General features: G+C 39.9%; 1 protein-coding gene across 2 annotated transcripts in view; it reads left to right on the top strand.

Annotated features, from left to right (window-relative positions):
* The first annotated feature begins 211 nt into the window (after positions 1–211).
* The window catches only part of EPHA4 (EPH receptor A4), a 157,906-nt gene continuing 136,000 nt past the window's right edge, over positions 212–22,117 (top strand). The window contains exons 1-3 of one of the 2 annotated variants that reach the window (XM_017535298.2): positions 212–407; positions 3,688–3,755; positions 7,889–8,552. In XM_017535298.2, the coding sequence (XP_017390787.1) occupies positions 317–407; positions 3,688–3,755; positions 7,889–8,552 (823 nt within the window). In that variant the 5' untranslated portion in view covers positions 212–316. The remainder of the gene's footprint in view (positions 408–3,687; positions 3,756–7,888; positions 8,553–22,117) is intronic. The other variant, XM_017535299.2, reaches the window with a different exon arrangement.

Raw genomic sequence — 22,117 nt, 5'->3', positions numbered from 1 at the left:
CGACCTTCGAGGTGACGTGGGGGATCCCGCCGGCTCCCTCCGGCGGGCGGGGGCGGGGATAGAGCCGCGCTCGTCCCCTCGAGCCCCGGGAGACCGCGCGCCCCGCGGAGCCCGGAGGGGGCGGAGCCTGCGCGGTGGAGGCGGGGCCTCGGCCGCCCCGTATGCGCCACCATTGGCCTCGGGCCCCGGACTGGCGGGCTCACGTCACCGGTCGGGCCCGCCCCCTTGGCAATGTCTTCAGCCCGCCGCTCTCCTAACTTCAGCATTTATTCCACTGGGAGAGAAGCGGCAGGAGCAGCGTTGGCACCGGCGAACCATGGCTGGGATTTTCTATTTCGCCCTCTTTTCGTGTCTCTTCGGGATTTGCGACGCTGTCACCGGTTCCAGGGTGTACCCCGCGAATGAAGGTAAGAGCGGGACGGCCTTTCTGTGGTCGGGGACAGCGAGGGGCCATCGCGGGTGAGGGGTCCTCAGGAGCGCAGGGCCGGCTGCTGCGGGGGGCACCCGGCGTGAGCGGTGCGTCCCGATTCGGGAAAAGGGGGCCGGGACTGGGGGATCAGCGAAGGGGCAGCGGGGAACTGCCGGGCGGCCTGTCCCGAGGCGGTGACCCGTGCACGCGGCTTCTCTGTCCAAGTTTGTAACGAAAGGCCAAAGTTTATCAGCATCCGCCAGCGAGGCCCGCTCGAGGCGCCCCGAGGGGATGCACGGAAGCCAATGCCAAGATTAAAAAAAAAAAATTACGAGAACCGCGTCCTACCCGAGCCAGCCCGGGGCGGGGGGAAACGCAGCCTGGAGCACAGTGAGAGGGCTTGGTCCTCTCGGGTTCTAGCGAAAGCCTTTCGAGCCCTGGTTTCTGCAAAGTTTCCCGAGCCCTGCGCTTATCGGGACCCGGCTGCTGGGCCTGCTCCGCAGCGCAGCGGTGGTGGCGCGGCTGGTCAGACGCCAGTGACCTGATTTCTAGCACCCGGCGTCAGACACCTTTCTCCTCTCCAAGCCCAGCGCCCCGAGGGTGCGATTGCGGGCCTGAGGGGCCCGAGCTCTTCACCCCGCAGACTTGGGGAACCCGCGGGCAAGTTGAACACAGTCGAGTTTTTGCTTTTCGCCCCAGAATTGCACACTGTTTAGAGCTAGCGTGCGGAATCGACGGGATCCAGCTAGGTGCTCAATTTTCTGTGCATGGGTTCGGACGTGCTGGGAGGTTTGTATGTGCCTGTGTGTCTGTATCTGGAGGTGGGGGGGAGGGATCATTTAGTTTGTGAGGAACCCAGGGAGAGGCGACGTGTGTGTGTGTGTCTCTGTGTGTGCGTGTGCATGTCTGTGTGTGTGTGTGTGTGTGCGCGCGCACACGCGTTCAACTGCGTGTATGTAGGTGCTCGAATGCCTGCGTGGAAGCGGACGCGGAGGATTGTATGTCCCTGCGCAAGTGTCCTGAATGTGTGCGCGTGTGTTCCAGTGTATGTTCGTGCTGTGTTCCAGCATACGCTCGTGCTCCGGCCTGTGTGCATCTAGTCTCACATCCGTCTCTCATTCTTCTCCCTCCCTGCATCCATCTGTCCATCCTTCCGTCCATGCATCTATCCATCCATCCATTCATCCTTCTGTCTCTCCGTCCATCCGTCCGTCCGTCCATGCATCCATCCATAACGCATCCATACATCTATCCGTCCGTCCATCCATCCATCCATTCATTCAAATCTCCATCTTTCCAGACATCCGTCCATCCCTCCCTGTGCAATCTATCATTTTCTGTGTTCCGAAGGAGGGAGCCAAAAACCAACTTAGCCTTGGCTGGGCAGCCAGTACTCAGAGCTCTCCAGACGGAGGCTCCGAGAGATTTATGCACCTGCCCACAGACATCGCTTGGGAGGAAAGGAGCGCTCTCTCTCCCTCTGGATCTCCCCTCTCCTTCCGACGTGGCTTCTGGTGGTTCTTGTGCCCTCTCGGCCGCCGCCGCCCCAAGGCCCCTAGGGTTATTCATTCGCCTGAGCGGAATCGTGGATCCCGCGTTCTCCTGGCCACTTCGCACACTTGTTAGGACGTCCCCTGAGACCTCTCTCGCCCAGATGCAGAGACTGTTTTCTTTCTTTTTTCACCCTTTTTTTGCTTTTTCTTTTGGAAGAAAAACTTGGGAGCCCAAGACAAAAAGGCGCTGAGAGCCCTAGGCTAATGTTGAAGGGGAAGGGGGATGTCTGTTCCCCTCCCCTCCCCCACCTTCCCCTTAAAAATTAATTCATTTTGTTGCTTTTTATTCCCATCACGTTTCCTTTTCTCCCTTTTACCCTCCCTTTCTACTCCCTCCCTTTTTTTGTAAATTGGGTCTTATTGTTCCCTTTGTGTCCCTAATCCACCTTACATAAATCCAAATGGATGTAGCGGGCTTTTCTCTAGGGACAGAGAAGAGAGAATGGTTGCGGTTGGGGAGGGGGTGCGGGGGCGGGGGCGGGAACTCCAGGCGGGAGGGACCCAGGGAAGCCTCTACATTTTAAAATCATTAACAGACCCCAGGAATTCAGACTTCCCGGGAAAACCAGGGTAAAGGGACTGATTTTTAACTCCATTGACTTTGAGGCGAATGAGAGGGGAAGTGGGCAGAATCCAGGGGTCTGGGGGCAGCTTGAGAGTTGGGGTGCACGTGAGCACGGATGAGGCCTTCCCACTCCCACCCCTCCCCCAACCTGAAGAACCAGCCTGGCTGATCAAATTAATAACCCAGTGGTTCCTTTGAGGTGGGCCTTTCGACCCACAGGACTGCAGATCTCGGTGGGAAAGAGGGGTTTCGAATTCACTGCGTCCCTTTGAATGTTCCCCGTACCTAGCGCTCTTCTAGCCGGAGCGGGGTACCGCAGCTGGGTGGGCTGTCCTCCCTTCCCCTCAAGCTTTGACGCACTCTTAGGTGTAAGCACAAGCACACTCAAGCCTTTAGGCAGCACTCCATACCTAAAATTCAAGCCAGTGATTTCCTACGGCTGGAAGACAAGTCTCTGATTGTCCCACAACACATCTTGAGAAAGAGTGAGTACTTTAGGTGCATTTGCATTCTGATTCCACACATCTGGCATTCCCCCTTTCTGAAACTTTGATATTTAAAAAAGCAGCGGATACCGTGTTCAGGGACTATTTACTTGACGGTGAAGAGGAAAATGTTAGGGAGAGAGCCTTTTCCTGACCCTTTTGATAGGACACTCTCTGATAGAAGAGAGAATTCACTTGTGGCTCTGTCACCCTGATGAGTTATGTGGTCATCTGAAACTTACAAAAACAAATAATTCTGGTAGATACCAGACAGAGATGAATGCAGATTTTGCTCTGGAGTGTAACTGCTGTGCGTAGATGTATGTATCTTTTTGAATTGTACTTGAGATTCTCTATTCATCCTTTTTAGAAAAATGAATCGACTGAGTCCTAGGATGGAATTTTAAATGCTAAGCAAGTTAAATAAATAAGAACCTGCAGATTTAAAGAGGGGGAGAAGATCAAATGAGTAATGATTATTTACGTAAGTGAGTCCAAGTTTAGGTTTTGATCAGTGTTGGATATGCGCACCCTCAGCACATATGGAAACGCTCAAGCAAATGGTTTTTGTGTTATTGGCTTTTTGCAATTGGAAATTAATCTATTTTTCTTTTCTTTTCTTTTTTTTTTTTTTTTTTTTTTTTTTTTTTTTTTTTTTTTTTTTTTTTTTTGCAGTTACATTATTGGATTCCAGATCTGTTCAGGGAGAACTTGGGTGGATAGCAAGCCCTCTGGAAGGCGGGGTAAGTCCTGAGTTGCTCTGTGATCCAAAGGGTAAAAAAAAGAGTGATTAGCAACTTTCTGAGAGTCCTAATGGCTTGATTCTTGTTGATTGTGGTGAGGGGGTCAGATTTCCGCTGTGGCCTATGAAGTGAATTACGCTTTGTTGGAGAAATCCTATACTCCCTTCGGATAGCTCTGTCATGGAAGAACTAGAAACCGAAAGGGCAGAAAGGGGTTTCAAAATTAGGAGACTGGTGGAGGCATAGACTTAGATGCCTATTTAAAACCAAAATACCAACAGGAAATATGATCCAGAGACCAAATTAGAATTTATGCCTATCGCTGTGATGGCCACGAAGTCCCGACAGGGTTAATTTAAGAGCAATTGCCCTACTTCCAGATGAAAAAAAAGGAATCAATAAAGATAGGAGAGAGAAGACATTTCTGATTGTACCTGCCTGAACTGCAGAAAGGCTCTGTACCTCGCTCTCACACTCCTACGTCAGCTGCTGTTCTCTTCTTGCACGCTGAGAGACAGTCAAGTGAAATTGTCTCAGAAAAATCCCAAGCTTTTGCTTTAATGGTGTTACATAGGAAACGTTTAAGTGTCTGGGGTCTTGAATCTTTGGGGACTGAGTAGGCTGGATTATAAGGTTTGAAAAAAAGCATCATTTCATTTCTTCTAGAATTTGTAACACTCGTCCTCACTGCCTCCATCTTACTAGGTCAATAGCCACATTCTCCTACTCCCCTAAAATAATCAGTCAGAATGAATCAGCTTTGGAAAGAAAACAGTACAACATGCAACTCACTTCTGCCAAATCAAAATAACTCTCAAATCCTTTAAAAAGTAAACAAATCATCCTACCTTCACAAGCTTGATAGTTTATGGCTCAGTCAATTGATTAAAAGCAATGGGGGTGAAAGATTAGAAGTCTTTACTAGGAAGTCTTTACTAGGCAAAAACTGTAATGCTAGAACGTAGCATGGGCTCCACACCCGTCCATTGAATAAAGAATGAAGAGTTTTAAAATAATGATTAATAGAGTCTGTTATCAAGGACATATTTCAGAACTAAGACTAAGGAAAAAAATAATCACGAAAATGGAGAATTTTAGGCTGTCTTGTTGCAAAGCAGGTTTTGTAATCCACGTGAAATAAAACAGATTGCCCTGTCTTTCTATTTTTCTGCCTGAACTTGACTGCCATTGGTTTGTTCTCTGCTGAAATATTCTAGTCTGCTCTCAAAACCATCTTTTTAAAGGAGGGAGGAGTGATTGGCAGGCCTCTGGCAGTGTAGACAGGCTGTATTCACCACTGATTGCAGGCAATTGCCCTCATCCTTTGAATGTGAAGAAAGGTACAGCTTTATCTTGGTGAGAGTCAGACTCATTGTTAATCCTATACTCTGGAAAGGTCACTGATTCAGGCGAGGCTTTCCCAGGCTACGTGTACCAGGGGTATTCCTTGATAAGCTAAAATGCATTAGAACTGCTGGTAAATTTGAGGATGGAAAGTATCAGTACTTGTATTAATAAATTTAATGAGCCTCATTTTTCTTACTGGCTACTTTTAAGCTTGAATAGAGCATATATCTAATAAAATTTTGAACCTGATTTGTTTCACTAAATATACATGTGACCCATATGAAAGCATGGAGTGACACCTTTTAGGGTTCAGTCTATAGTCGGTCTAGTTTCTGGAAAACTTTTATTGCAATTTAATATGCTGGAGACATCTTGTTTTTTTTTTTTTTCCTTCTCCAGAGCTCCTGAAACAGCACTTGGTCACTTTTTCTAGACACAAAACTTATTTTGGTTGTCTTGAAGTCTATTTAAAACTGATTGTATGCAACCCACTACTTTTAATGGGCTGGATAGAAGCAAGTTTTGTTCTGTTTGTTTTTTTTTCCTTTTCCTTAAATATAGGCATGTAACATTTTAAGTATTATTTTAAGATAAATGAAATTTTATGTGTGTGTAAAAGAATTAGTCTCTGCAAAATACACAGTAGCCACTGAGAAATTGTGTCAAATTATAACGTTTAATTAATCTCTAGATTTTACAATGGAAGAGGACTTTTTCAGGCTTAAAGCAAAGGGATAAATTGGATATCTATCAATGAGGAATGTATTGATTGTCTTTAAAAAGTTCTTTCTAACAGAGGGCAAAACCATATTGAGTCTTAATCATTCTAAAATCTCTGCTTGCAGTTAGGACATTTAATGCCCTTATTCACTGTTAACTTGAGATAGTAATTTGATTTGATAATGACATTTATTTGTGGTGATTGTTGGTATGCTTGAAAAGAAAAAAACAAACTTGATTTGACAATAGCACCAAGGAAAATATGCATTAGAATCAGAGACAATCCATTGTTTGTGTCTTATAAGAACACTAAGTAAGACTTCAGAATTAGGGAAAGTGTTGGCTCCTGATAACATCATTGTAACAAAAAGCTACTTTCTTGGTAATATTCATTTGAAAGAGTATATTGAATCGCTGACGCTGATTATAAAATATAAAACTAGGGGAGGATTTGTCACTGTTCCTATGAATTGATCAATGTGGTTAGACAATTAAGTTCAAGCTGAAAAGTTCACATTAGACCTGAATCATCCTCCATGAACTCTGTGGAGATACCCTATGTGCCTTCATTTTCATTGATAAATATGTTTTTCCATATTCCCATTGTTCTGAGAAGAGAAACATGCTGAGTAGGTTTTTTTTGAAGATGGGAATCTATTTTTGGATTTACATGAATTTCCTAAAATAAGTAAATTACTGATGATTTTATTGCTTACCAGACAAAAAGAAATTTTCATCACCACAGGGCACTTACCCCTCCCAGTTTCCACTTTTATAATGGTGTCCGATGAAAAGGATACAGAATTTTATTTCTTATGGACCTCCACACAGTAACATTTCCATCCAGTAAGAGTTTTCCAGTGCACAGTTGGGAAACCCCGTTAAAAGATACATTATGATTCTATGTACTTCATTGGACTGCATGGAGCTTTAAGTGGAGCTATTACAGAATACAATATTTTTAAAACTATCTTTTGTTCCTTCTAATTATGTTCATGTGTTTGTTAGATACTTAAGCTGATTTATAACAGATCTATATCAATGCATTGCTGGAGATGTTAATGAAAAATTTGAGGCTGCCTACCAGCCTAGTAGAAGCCCTAAAAGTTTTGCTGCTTTTGAGATTATTTTTAAAAGCTATAATGACAGTGAAACTATTACTTTAATCACAGTGAATTCTGCTGAATTCAAGTTGTCCTACCATTAGATTCTTTGTGTTAGGAAATAAAATGCAAAGAAAATGATGCCATCTCCTTTCATTTTATCGGGACTTCAGTTATAAACACCACTTACTATTTTGTTTTTAATGTCATTGGCAGAATTAGAAGCAAAACATGTATACTTTCTAGTTTTGTTATTTGTCTGTGTTTTAAAAATAAAACCATGTACAAATTTAATTGAATACACACTCTTGAAAAGTTGTCTGCTATAATAAATGACAGCATATTTGAGAAATCCAACCTTAAAATTTACTCCTTGTCTTCCTAGGATTACTGAAACCAGAATGGTGGGATTTTCTTTTCCTCTTTAAAGAATAGTGAGGGTGCCAAAAAAATCAATTGCCTTTTTTTTTTTAAGGTATTATAGAGCAAAGTTCTGACAGGAGCACTACTAATTAACTGATAATTGTCTTCCTTTGGCAAGCTCTACTCTTCCTGCCCTTAATTTGCAGGTCTCTGCTCAGTGGTTGAAACAATACACATACTAGTTTTTCATTTATGAGTAAATTTGAACTGTTGCCACTTGAAATTGTAGCTGTTGTAATAGGTGAATTTGAGGTCGTTGGACCACCACAAGGAACCGCTGAGAACTCACAAGCAGTAAATCCACCATTGCCTCTGGATTTCAGGCAAAAGATTGAAACAATTTAAAAAAAACAAAACACTTCCTCGGTAAAATATTATCTTATGTCCCATAAGATCTTTTATTAGTGATGATTGGTGCTCAGTAGTTTGCTTCATTATTGAAAGAAAAATAATCAGGTGTCCTATGAGAATAAAATGGGATTGATAAATCACTGCATGATGAAACTTTGTAGTTGATACATCTGCTTTGGATCTTTGCAGTGGGAGGAAGTGAGTATCATGGATGAAAAAAATACACCAATCCGAACCTATCAAGTGTGCAACGTGATGGAACCCAGCCAGAATAACTGGCTACGAACTGATTGGATCACCCGTGAAGGGGCTCAGAGGGTATATATTGAGATTAAATTCACCTTGAGGGACTGCAATAGTCTTCCGGGTGTCATGGGGACTTGCAAGGAGACGTTTAATCTGTACTACTATGAATCAGACAACGACAAAGAGCGTTTCATCAGAGAGAGCCAATTTGCCAAAATTGACACCATTGCTGCTGATGAGAGCTTCACCCAAGTGGACATTGGCGACAGAATCATGAAACTGAACACCGAGATTCGGGATGTAGGACCGTTGAGCAAAAAGGGGTTTTACCTGGCTTTTCAGGATGTGGGGGCCTGCATCGCCCTGGTATCAGTCCGTGTGTTCTATAAGAAGTGTCCACTCACAGTCCGCAATCTGGCCCAGTTTCCCGACACCATTACAGGGGCCGATACGTCTTCCCTGGTGGAAGTTCGAGGCTCCTGTGTCAACAACTCAGAAGAGAAGGATGTGCCAAAAATGTACTGTGGGGCAGATGGTGAATGGCTGGTACCCATTGGCAACTGCCTATGCAACGCTGGGCATGAGGAGCAGAGCGGAGAATGCCAAGGTAAGAGGGGCCATATTGTAGTTTTTACACTGGGGCTTAGTGCAAGTAATTAAATCAGAGATGAGACTAAATGGAGTAAAGCCAGTAATTAGCAGCCCCTGTGGGATGTGGTGGGACATAGGGGTCTAATGAGTAAGTGCTATAGCTCCAGGTGGCAAGGCTAAGACGTTTCTAATACTGACAAAATAAATGATGCTGCTGTAATCAGCACAAAGCCAAACACATTTGCTAACAGGCACTTAGATCTGAACCCGCTTGATGCGCCCTCTGAAATGTAAATGAACAAGCTGAAGAAACAGCCTTGATTGATCCTTACTTAAAGAGGGCGGACATATTTTTGAGTCACAGTTTTCCTGTCTATGGACTTGGTAAAATGACAAAGATTGTAAATATCTCTTGTCTTCTGCATATGTGAGTGAATGATCTAAATGTGAAATTAGGATTAAGTTGTTCCCATTCCCTCCCACTGATTAAAATTGAGTGAAGAAAGTCCATTTTTTCTTTCTGCCTTGTGGATGGGTGGAGATGTGGCCCAACAAAGTGGAGTGACAGTGTTTCAAGTACATTCTGTTAGTTCCCCGAACACCCATTGATGGGGTCTCTAAATGAAATTAATCTTGACGAAAGACCTCTTTATTTCTCTGAGGAGGTGATAATAAAGCAATCAAGTCTTCTCATTTGATCTGTGGTCAGAAGCAATAGTAAATTGTGACCCAATTTGTTATTGATTCCAGTTATCGAGTTTTTGAAGAAATCTATGTATTTTTTATCATGTTAATTACTACTTACCATATTACTAAGCAGATTTTTTTTTTCTCACCCAGGGTTCAGTGTATGCAATTTCTGTTACCTTCTTACCCCTTCCTGTCAGAATACTGGGGAGTTTATAAAGTCCTTTGCTTTATAGAAACTTGAGTAAGAGATGAGAGTAATTCCTATGTATACGGATTGTTTGTCATGCGTGAAATAAGACTTAAAAAAGTCTTTTATTCCAAGTTTTTGCCTTGCTTGGTATTTGTTTTTATAATAGTAGTTATCAATAGCCCGCGGCTGCCAGTTCCGTTATGGCTACTACTAAATAGTTAGAATGTAATTCTGGTCTCATCTATGGAACCATCAGATTAGTCTTTTCTCCAGATAATTGTTGAGCTATACACAGCGTTGCCACATGGTTCATCTGATTTGGTGTTTAAAGAGCCTCAAATCACTGACTGCCAAACAATTTGTCTGGCATTTCAACCATCTTAATGACAGGGTGGGATTAACTATGGGACAATCCACTTGATTGACTGAAAATCCACAGTTATAACCTGAAGAAAATTGCATTTTTTGGTGATTTGGTGTCATAAAGTTATGCATTACTTTCTTCATAGTTTACGCTTTTCTGAGGTGCCATTCCTGCTTGGCTCTAGTTAGTTCTAGGAGTAACTAGCAGTGAATGTTCTTTCATTTCATTGTAAATAGAACAAAGAGTGGCTATCTTTTCTGTCGACCCAGAGTTAAAAATAACAACAACAACAAAAGGAAACGTGTAAAGTTAATAAGTTTACCAAGTTGGAATTTAAGGTTTTTTTTTTTTTTTTAAATAAACATTAATGCCTCGATATTTTGTTTGCTCTTGACTTAGCAACTACTAGATGAGCTGTACCAAATTGATACCCCAAAGTATATTCTGGCATTAATATAAGAAAATATGTGAGTGCATTGTTACTGGCAACTAAATTACAATGATCATAGCAGGAACAGTGAAATGAGCAGAGCAATGACATCCTGTCACATTTTAGAGTAAATTATTCTTCCTTTTCCATTTTGTAAGACAGGACCTGCACATCTTCACATGTCAAGATTCTTATATATGTTTAAAAAATATATATGTTGCCTTCCATTTCCTGCTAGAATGTTCACTCTTTTAGCGCTAGTACATCTTCGTGTATCTAATGTCATTGATTTTCAGTTGTCAGGGAGCCCAGTGACTCATACATTGCTACATTGTGACACTCCTTGACATTTTTAAAAAGATGGTGGGCAAAGTGAAAATAAAGGCAATTGAACATTTTTCTGGTTTGCTTTATGGAAATTGTTTTGGGGATCCAGTTAATCATGTGGTTCCTCAAAGGAGAGAGATTCAGTGTTTCAGATCTAGCCCACTTCCGAGCAAGCTGTTCCTATGAGGCCAGATATTTAACAGAAGAAGAAGGTGGATTAAGTCGTTTTTGAGAAACTTCAGTGCTTTCAGGCATGTCAACCAAGTTTGTTTTTTGTTTTTGTTTTGCTTTTACTTTTGTTTTTGTTATTTTGTTTTTTTTTCTGCTAATAAAATGATTAACTCTTTCAAGACATTTTTTGCATAAGATCTGCACTTTGATTGCTTGTTTCTATTATTGCCATGTGAAAATTTCTGATGAAGTTAGGTAAGAAAAAACTTGAATGGCAAAAGATTCCAAGGTTGAGTGAGACTTTGAAAAGATCACTGGAGACTGTAAAAGTCTTGGAATCTTGGAGTAATAAAAATGGCTGGCCCTAACTTTGACATCAACTCAGGCATCAAGAGTAGCGCCCAGGTACAGTGGAAAGAATATGGAGACAAGGAAAGATTTATGACTTTGGTCATTTAGCTAGATGACCTTGAACATGTTTCTTAAGGCATGTGAGCCTTGGTTTGTTCATTCATAAAATGGGATGATAATAGTTATATTTAGTTTACAGACTTGTGATGAGGACTTGGGATGGTAAGACTGGGAGAGGTCACCTTATAGATCATGCAGCAATTTAATACTAGCATTTCTTTTGTCCCTGTGCTCTTCCCAAGGTCATAGCTGTTGACTTTTAATAGTGTTGTGGTGAAAGAGGAAAAGGGAAATCCATCCCCTGACCGCTCTGACATCAAGGCTAAGGATAGGAAGCATCTCTCTCCTTTGCCCTAACAAAGAACAATATACATTTTTACACTTGGTATTGAAAATATTACTTGGAGGATGTCATTTTTCCCCCGCCTTGGTAGGAAAGAGAACTTTTCCTTTGAACAAGAGAAAAGTGACTTGTGGGTAGGACAAGAAAGAGGGTGTAAAGAAAGCTTAAGAAAGAATATAAAGGAAAACTGGGCAAGTAGTCAGAACTTTGGCAGCAGGTTCCTTCCCAATTGTCTTTTCAATGGTTCTACTGTGGCAGGACAAATAGAAGAACAGGTGAAAGGTCACCTCCTTCCTCATCCATCTTCCTTGGGGTCTGGGAGGTCAGAGCGAAGATTGATTAAGATCTTAAATGTTTGACAAAAGATCCTTGGGCAAAAATGGGCAGGGAGGGTGGGGGCCTGGGGTGTGCTGTTGTTTGACTCTAACCCTGATCATCCACTGGAGTCGTCAAAGGACCTTGGGGACAGAACTACACTTCCTCTTGCAGTTCCTACCGCCAGCAGTACATGCTAATGGAGGGGAAGGATGAGGGCAGGGGGATGGTGGGCTTGCCCTCTGAAGCAGCTGCAAGTTCATTCTGCTCTTGAATAACATTTTCTGAAATGATTTGGCTTGGCCTCAGTAGAACAACAATGTGTGTGAGCTACTTACTCATCTTCTTAAGGAGAATGTATGCCAGGAATTAGCAGCCCTTTGAACTTGCCTAGTGATTGGATGCAGAGGGTAATATAATGATTCCAGTTAGTCCAGCTTCCAGGACACATCAGACTGTTGGAGAAAGGAAACAAAATCCACTTCAGACATCTCCTTCCGGACAGATACATCCCTACTGAAGAAATGTTCCAGATGTTTTACAGGACTGTTTTCATTGCTTTAGAAATATTAAATAGAAGGAAGACAGGAAAATATTCCGTTTTTAAAATTCAAATTTTTTTTTAATATAAGAGATGAGGTCTCCCTATGTTGCCTAGGCTGGTCTTGAACTTCTGGCCTCAAGTGACCCTCCTACCTCAGCCTCCCAAAGTGCTGGGATTACAGGTATGAGCCACCACACCCGGCCTAAAAACTTCTTTATTAGCTTATTTTTTGCCTGATTAAAAAGCTGAAAAATGAAAGGAAAGCTCCAGATTTTCTCTGTAAGAAACATTAATCAGCAGTTTTCAGAGCATACATATAAAAATAATACCAATGCAAAGAAAACGTTGTTTTGAAGTCACTCAAGGCCAAATAATTACAACTGTCACAAAATTAAGCTAGGTAAGAATCAAGCCTTGCTGAATGATACAATTTTGCTGTATCTTGAGGTTATCAATATTACAATGTATTCATATCAGCAAAAGGTATCATATTGAAAGCTTCTGAAAGAAAGAACAAGATAGAAATGTTCCAATCGTTTTACAATAACAAACTTGTGATCTGAAAAGAGGGGGAGGACTATGTCAAAAAATGATTAGTTTTTCAAATATACTATAGAAGGAGCTTAGGCGAAAGAAGTAATGGAAAGGAATTATTTAAATTCTGGTTCACAGAGATGCGGCTTCATATCCTTTGCACTTTTGAAATTTTTCTTCTGCCTTTGAATCGTGTCATTAAGAATCAATTGCTTGAACACAGGCCGCTTTTATCTCCAGCTTTGAAGCCTAGCTGTGATCATTGAAAAATGTAATTCTTCATCTATAAGAAGAGCAGCATTTAATTATTGTCCTTTTTCTGTTATTCTTTTTATTTTTTCTTCTTTGTGTGACCAGGCTGCCTTTGTGAGTGTGAATCATGCAATAGTCTCTATGTGGGGTTCACCAAAGCATCACATAGGAATTATCTCAGTTAGGGATTTTTGAATATGGTATTCAAGATTTGATGACTTATTTTAGTCTAACTGAGCTTCTTGGACCTTTCAGAAGTGAATTAAGACATAATTATTCTGTTAAGACTTGAGCCTCTAGGAAAAAGCTTTATTAAGTGGTTTTTCAGCTACCGCTGTGCAAAGCAGAGGTGGCCATGATATAAGTTTGACTTTCACATAACTGAACTTTACTACTTAAATTGGGGGAGGGGGGCAATTGGTAAATTTAACATTACCAAAGTACCGCATGCTTGTCAGATAAATTTCTAGTATAGAGTTACATTAAGTAAAAATTATAAGTCTTCTACTCCCTTCACACACACACACACACACACACACACACACACACACAGACACTCATACATACACAGATACACAGACACACAGACATACACACACACACACACTCACACAGTTTTCAAAATCTTACTCCAACATTTTACATGTTACCATATTTCACAATTTGGCAGGCAACTCAGATAGAGCCATATACATATATTTTAAAAATAATAGATGGAATCATCCTTGTAATTGTCATCCTGTTTCTATGAGGCTTGACTGTCATAGATATCACTCTATATTAAAGAATATAGCTTTTCTTAATTCTCCTTCATTGAAGATTAATATTCCATAGTATAAATACACCATACTTTAATCTTTTCCTTGTTGGTACGTTGTCTCAGTATTTCCTGGGGATATTTTTAAACTAACAGTTTAATTTGTAATCATACATGTATATTTTTGTTTAAAAAATTGGATGATTAATCTTGCTCTGTTATTTTTATGCCTTTATCTTGGACATATGAATTTAGTAGAACTTCCTTATGAAAATGTCAGTGAGGGGTACATTAGGCATAACCAAAGCAGTAACATCAGTGATGAGTATGGAACACACGAGGTTTCATTAAATGTCCATTGAATGAATGAGTGAATGAATGAATGGATGTGTAAGAAACAGTGGCCTGTTTCGTATAGAACAATTATTTGGTGGAGTTACATTTAATGGAGTCAACATGATATATTAAAATATTTGCATGTGACTAATGTATTAACGAGTTCCTTGCTCATTATTTCTGCCCAATTGGGTCCTTTTTAAATCATGTTTATGAATCTTCTTTACATCTGAACCTTCAAAATTCTCTGCAGCACACGAAGTTAACATACAGTTAGCACAGAATGGCCAAGAACTCCCGTTGGAGTTGAGCCACTTAACCAGAAGTGCAATTGTAGACATTAACTTAGCTTCCCTAACCTCAAGTTCACATTTGCAAATTGGTGACAATAGTGTGTTATTATATGTGACACACATATATGTGTGAATGTATAAAGGGCTTGGCACAGTGCCTAGAATCATTAAACACTTAGAAGTTAAAATTGTTATTCTTGTTTTTACTGTTGTTAGATAGAAATATGGTGACACTATGGGCTGTTTGATCCACAAAGAAAGCATTTCATTTAGTTTCCAGGGTAGAGTTTTTTGTATGGTTGGTTTTGATTTTTTGAGGAGACAGTGGTGTCAAATACAGGGTAGAGTGAAGGGATGGTACCAAATGGCTGGTCTTGTTTACATTGATCCAGTCCTCTGTGCCCCAAGTCACTGTGGTTCTCAAAATGTGGTCCAGCTATGTCCCCCAAGACCCTTTCATGTGGTCTGCAAGGTCAAAACTTTCTTAATAACACTAAGATGTTATTTGCCGTTTTCTTCCAATTTTTTGTATGAGTGCACAGTGGAGTTTTCCAAAAGCTAACATTATGATGTATGATAATGTTGTTAAACTGAATACAGAAGCAAATACAGTGGTCCCCTTTAACTTTGGGGGATTTGTTCCAAGACTCTCAGTAGACGCCTGAAGCTCAGATATCACCAAACCCTTAAACATATGTTTCCTCCTATTCATACATACCTGTGCTAAAGTTTAAGTTATAAATTAAGCATAGTGAGAGAATGCCAACAACAATAATAAAACAGAACAATTATAACACTATATTTTTTAAACTATTTGCATACAGTCTCTATCTTTTTTCTGTCTCTTTCTCAAAAATATCTTACTGTACTATACCTTTGGTAGCTCAAAGCACAGAAAGCCGAATCACGGGTATGAGGAGACTACTGTACTCTTGTCCTCTATTAAACCAGCTATGCAAGAAATATGAAAAAAAAAGTCGCAAATCAATGTCACTTTTTTCAGTAAGTTTTGTTTTGGACAACAGTGGTCTTTTTTTTAATTAAAATATTTGTGTATATATGTAATGCGTTATTGCTATTTTTCAATGAATGCAAAGTAATTTAAAAATCTTTTCAGTTTCAATTTATACTGATAAATATTAGTAGTTATAACTCACATAAACGAAAACATTCTCGATAAGTTTTCAGAGTGTGAGAATGTTCTGAGACCAGAAAGGTTGAGAGCCACGGCACCTGGTCCATCACCTTTGAGTTTCTTTGGAAGGTAACACAGTCTGCACTTGCACACGTCATGGAGAGGTTTTAAAATGAAAATGAAATAAGAAAGCTCTGAAAACTTTTTCATGATCTGGGAGACTTAGGTAGTTTAGAAGAATGACATTTTATTTACTCAATCCTTTAGATATTTCTATAAAATTAGGCAGCAATTTATAGCTCTTGGCTTTTTAAAAACTGGTTATCTGTGTCCAATAACATGGCTCAGTGCTCCCTTTAGTTTTATTGTGCTTGTGAGAAGGAATGATTAAAGAAGGCCTCAGCTGTCCCCGGGACCCTGAGAGACTATCTTTTTCACTTAAGGCGTAAAACCTTTCTCCCTGTATCCCATTACAGCTGGTATCTCTGAGTTGTTTTGGGGAGAACAGGTGAGATCGCTTGGTTCCGTGTCCTGGAGGGTAATTAAGAATCCCATAATTAAATGGACATTTTATGAATATTCAGGGTCTATTTCTTTTTCCTGGGAAACACACATGTTGGTACTGCTTACAACTCCCTTTGGGGACCCCAGCCTTTTCTGGGTGAATGCAGGTCGTCAGCTGTCTGCCCAGCCCTGCAGTTCCAGGCAGCAGATTCTTCATTTGCATATTCTGTATTCGCCCTCATGCAAAACAGCACGCCCATTTCCCCCTTTCACAAAGGCAACGAGGGCTTCCTTTGGAAACTCCAGCCAAGATCTCCTTCTGTTTATGCAGAACCCAATGATTTAGACACCATGCAAATTAATTCAGTTTTGATTTGAATGCTTCCAGAGATTGGGGGTGAGAGGCAAAGAGGTGACAATTTGCACAGGGCTGTTTTTATGCACCCTCTGCCCCCAGTGTGACTGATTGTCACTCTCCAGCCCCTTTGCCCCATGCGAAACAACCCAAGTCCCTGCTGCTCATTTCATTTTGACCTTTGGAAAAGGAACCCAGCCTTGGTGAATCCCTCGGCTTGTCTGTTTAGTGACAGCTTCAGCTGGAATCTTGCTGTTCTTTGAGGTGGGAGGGGATGGCATTATTCAGATTACACTAGGAATGTTCAGAAGTGTCCCAACAAAGGGCTTTAAAAAATTGTAAAGTAAGAAGATACAATTCTTTGAAAAAGAATCGTCAGATCTCAGGAAGTTCTGAAAAATGGCTTTAGGTCACTAATGGGCTGGAATCCATTCATGCCATCAATAAGTAGGTATTGAAAGTTTATGATGTATAAATCACCATTGGGATTTTCATCTGCCTCTTCACCCATGAACGAATACATCAATCTTCATACCTAGAATCGCAATTAAAATTTCTTATTTTTACTTATGTCACCAGACAAAATCCTTTAAAATGTGTATCGGCTATAATTCTGTGCCTTATTATATTTGTGGATTCACTTTTGGTTGAATATTGTCTTTTGTTCCTGTCTACCCCTCCCCCACACCCTCCAGTGCCTCCAGATTTACTTAATTTTTAACCTTTGTTTTATTCCTTCTAGAACGGGATAGCAAGCGTACTCCATATTTTACCCAACCAACTTAACTCTGGTTGAAACCAGCACTACTTTCTGAAAGGCCATGATCATATATGCATTCTATAAACTAGAAGAAGAGGACTTTGCATGAAATGTTTTTGAAGTTCAATTAGACTTGAGTTCAAACTAATTTCACAGGGCAGAAAACGGGCGTAGCTAGACGTTGCTGTGTAATTAAGTGGAGGCAAGGTCAGTTAAAACAACATCTAAACGTGGAAAGAGCTTTGGTTTTGCTCCACATAGTCTGACAAAGTTTGATGATGCTGTTCAAAGTCCATTTGGGATGGATTATTGGGATTAAAGAGCAGCAGAATGCTCTGTACATGGTGTGTTCTCTGGTGGCATTAGCGGATGAGAAAATTCAGCTTCTTATCTGGCTCTTGTTTCTCGGGATGGATTTCCACAGACCCACACTTCTCAAAGGTGATCTTGCTAACCTCTGCTTAATAAGTTACAGATCTCAAATTGCTCAAAATCTTTGAAATACCATTTGAAGTAAGTTGATTGATAATTATCATTTCCCTTCCGTGTACAGATATTTTCCGCACCAGTACAAAGCTGTGGTACAGTTTCTTAATTACCCAGATAATCCTGTTTGCTTGTATTTTTAAACTATGAAGTGCTGGGTAATTATTCAATTCTTAATAGAAGGCAAATGGCAATGTAAACAATAATTAGGATGTTAGACAGACTAATGCGCTTCAAAGCAAATTGGATTTTTTTTCATACTGTTCAGCATGAAGTCCCATAAAGCTAACAATTTAGAAGCAAGACGAAAAAGGTTCCATTTTGTTCATATTTTATGGCGTTATCTCTTCATGGCTCGTTTCTGTGAATAGCAGTTTGCCCCAGTGAAGCCGCCTGTGCCCAAGCCAAATGTTTCTGTAACAATCGCTTCCCTGCTGTTTGACATTTGGCTATGTTCTCCCAGGGCTCCAGATTGGGCCTTTGTCTGTCTCAGATCCCAGGGGTCAGAGGTTAACAGAATACTGATTTTCTCCCATAATACCATGGCAGGTAAATATGGGCCAACCTCATGATCAGTTAAGACTCGGCTCAGTTAGGAATGCTTTTTCTTTTGGGCTTTTGTCCTTAAGAACTTCCCGGATTTAAGACTTCACGTTTCCCAGCTATTGCTTTCCACAGTGGATTCTTCATTAGGATTGCAGCCGTCTCTTTTATGTGACTTCTTCCTGTAATAACCATTCACAACTAACAATAGATCCCCAGAAATACCTGAACCTGAAAACTACGAGCAAATCCTTGCTTTTCATGAATTAATTTTACAAACTCTGAATATGGTAATACTTTGCAATCTTTAGCCCCTTAATTATGTCTTGTAGTCTTATCTCTACTGTATGTTTTACTGATGAAATAATAAACTGATAACAAAGGCAGTAAACAAAGATACTTTTATGATGTGGCAATTCCCCAACCCCTCCTTTTTCTTGTCTAGCCTCATGATGTGTTGCCAGTTAGAGGTGCAATTAAATGAACAATCAGTTTTATTTTCCATTTTCATCACTTATGGAGAGATCCAAGTATTCATCAATATCAATGTTATTAATGTTTTACATCAGTTTAATTATATCAGCCTTAATTTTTCTCCCATAGATTAATGTAACAATAGGGTTACATCCTAATTGGTTATGATGCATTCACAGGCTTTAGACATTTAAAATACATTTCAGACTTTCAAATTTCTCAGTCAATATTCTTCAATTAATTTTAGGACATCTTTTTAAATGTTAGCTATCCTGTTTGTGTTTGTCCAACCCCTCTTGCTTTGCACTGTGAACTTGAGGCTTAGATTCATTTGTTTTCAGATTTAAGTGTTTGAAAAAGACATCTCCACTTTGAAAAACAGTTTCCTTTTGAAGTGCCCAGCTTGGCAATGGCTGAAGCAGCCCCAGGCAAATTAGCATGTTAAAAGAATGGATCAATACCTTTCTGGCTCCTTTACCCTCCTCGCTGTCTTCCAAGGGAGAAGAGTTTTGAAGAACCCTAGGAGGCCCTTGACAGAGGTGCCAGGAGGTTTCAAGAGGACTGTCAGTAGCCCAAGTGGGGAACATTGACAGCTTGATCTAGTGCCCAGACTGCTTCTCCACTGGCCATTTGAAAATAGATGCAAGAGGAATTGACAGCTTCAGGAAAGCTTTAGCAGTTCATGTAATTATGGAGAGGATTAGAAGAAAAGTGTTGGGTGAAATAAGAGATCAATACAAGGGCGCTAGTTGACTGAATTCACCTTTAGCTGTTAGGGCACTCCATTTTGTAATATTTAGCCTGTGCTTAGAGAAGAATGCCTGATAGGCTTGTTTATTTCTTTAGGGGTTGTGTAAACCTATGCATAAGAAAAAGAAGACATAAGCAGCCGCTGGTTTTTGAGGGCGGACTTGTAGATAATTGACAATGTAATGTTTCCAGTCCTTAAGGTGCAAAGGTACTAATTAACTAATGGGAGAGATTGAGATTTCATTAATGTGTTCTTTAAGGAGGAGTCAGCAAAGCATTACAGTTGAAAGTAATGTTTGAATATTCAGGTTTCCTTTTCAAATCCTTTCTTTTAGAACTGCTTCTCTGTTTGTATCCTAGAGTTTAAAATTAGCACTGATACAGTAAAACACAGTAAGAGTGGTTATTTTTGGAAGGAAAAAAATAAACTCATGTTGATGGAAAATGAAAACATTATCTTTGCAGGAATGAAAAGCATTTTTAAAAGATTTTGGAATCAACCACTGAATGGTCTCAAATGCTCTTACTTTTGGAAGTTTTCTTCCATAGGACAAAAATGGTTAGTGTACTTAACTAAAATAAGCCCAAGTACCTCATTTATTCTGGCCTTCATACATGATTCTGGGATTCTCTTTTACAAAAAGTTGTAGCTACAACTATTTCAAAAATTTTAAATGGTTACTGCATATAACAAAAATCCTGCACTATAATTTCAGCAATTGTACTAAAACTTTTAAAAAGCATTGTTAGATATTTCTTATAGAGAAACATAAAATCTTTTACTGAAGAGAATATCTTACCATATAAAAATCGTAACTATTGTTACAACTTTAAAAACTAAATATACTAAAAAGAGGCGGGGTGCAGTGGCACATGCCTGTAATCCCAGCACTCTGGGAGGCCGAGGCGGGCGGATCACCAGATCAAGAGATCGAGACCATCCTGACCAACATGGTGAAACCCCGTCTGTACTAAAATACAAAAATTAGCTGGGTGTGGTGGCGCATGCCTGTAGTCCCAGCTACTAGGGAGGCTGAGTCGGAGAATTGCTTGAACCTGGGAAGCAGAGGTTGCAGTGAGCTGAGATTGCGCCACTGCACCCCAGCCTGGTACCTGGCGACAGAGCAAGACTCTGTCTCAAAAAAAAAAAAAAAAAAAAAAAAAAAAAAAAAAAAAAAAAAAACTAAAAAGAACCCATCTCCAAAAAGGATTGTTGACTTCTACAAGAGATAATGATTAAAAAACACAGCCCATTGAGTTTTTCCAATATTTTCAATTATATCTGCTAGCTGGTTATCACTGATCTACAGGAAAGCTATTGATTTTTGTATGTTTATCTTACATCCAATCTTCTTATTGAACTATCTTGTGAATACTAATAGGTTTTCAGTTAATTCTCCAGGGTTTTCTGGAGAACATATAGTTTCCATTGCAAACAATTACATATATATTTTTCTCTTATTTAAAAATTAAACCTCTAATTTCTAACTTTTGTGTTACAACATTGGTCAGAATTTTCAGACCAGTAATAAATAATAGGGTAGAGGGTGAGCATCCCTGTGGCCAATTTTAATGGGTATAATTTAACTATGATATCAGATCTGTTTTCTTAATATCATATTAACAATTTTTAAATACTTCTCAGAGAGAGCAAATGTTGAATTTTGTTAAGTTCAAATATTTATCTTGGTTATGTAGCTTTTTTTGGTGTGTTGTATTTATGAGATCTAATATATTAGTAGATTGTAGATTTTTTTTTTCTGGTAATAAATCATAAACCAAATCTCTGCACTGGTAGGAAAAAAATGTCTCATTAGATAGCAGTGAATTCTGACAGTGTCTTTTCAATTCAATTTGTTAATCGAAAATAGTGATTAAGAGCCAGAACTTTGGAATACAAACTGAATTTTAATCTCAGCTCTGTCACTCACGGTGTGAGTATGGGCTAGTTAGTGAACATTAGTAATTTGGTTTCCTCTTTTATAAAATGGCAATAATGATATCTATTGGGTGAGTATACTTAGTATTAAATAAGATAGTATATCTAAGTCTCAATAAGGAAGTAGTGTCTGTTAAGTGTTCAGTAAGTGTCACAATTTTTATTGTTATTTTCTTTTGAATGTCTAATAAATATCCATGTCATATTAGTCTCCATGCTCTCTCTCTTTCTTTCTCTCTCTCTGTCTCCCTCTCCGCTTTCCTCAGCAGCTTTAGGTACTGTAGTTGATTCATAAAATAGTTTTACATGAAAAAGTTAGCACTGTAGAATGTTTATGTGCGTAAGAACTATCTTTTCTTTGCAAGTTCGAAAGATTCCACCATTAACTCTGGCTCTGGACTGTGTACCTAGAATTTGGGCACTTTTCTCTACATTTCCTAGACTTTACTAAAAAGTACAACAGCCATAACAAAGAAACTGTCTAGGAGACCTTGTTCAGTTGCTTTTCAAATCACATATGTAGATTTCCCAGACCAACATAGTGGACATGTTCTTTGATTTGATGTCTTCTCAGCCTCTATTGCCTTTATGGTGAGCAGCAAAGATGACACATTGCTCTCATCCATAATTACATTATTGAAATTTTTCATTACTTGTGTAGATTCTTTTTTTTTTTTT

This window comes from Cebus imitator, unplaced genomic scaffold (assembly GCF_001604975.1).
Source record: "Cebus imitator isolate Cc_AM_T3 unplaced genomic scaffold, Cebus_imitator-1.0 Scaffold91, whole genome shotgun sequence".
In the NCBI taxonomy this organism is placed as follows: domain Eukaryota; kingdom Metazoa; phylum Chordata; class Mammalia; order Primates; family Cebidae; genus Cebus; species Cebus imitator.
Note: the sequence above shows the minus strand (reverse complement) of the source record. Positions and strands in the feature narration are given on the sequence as shown.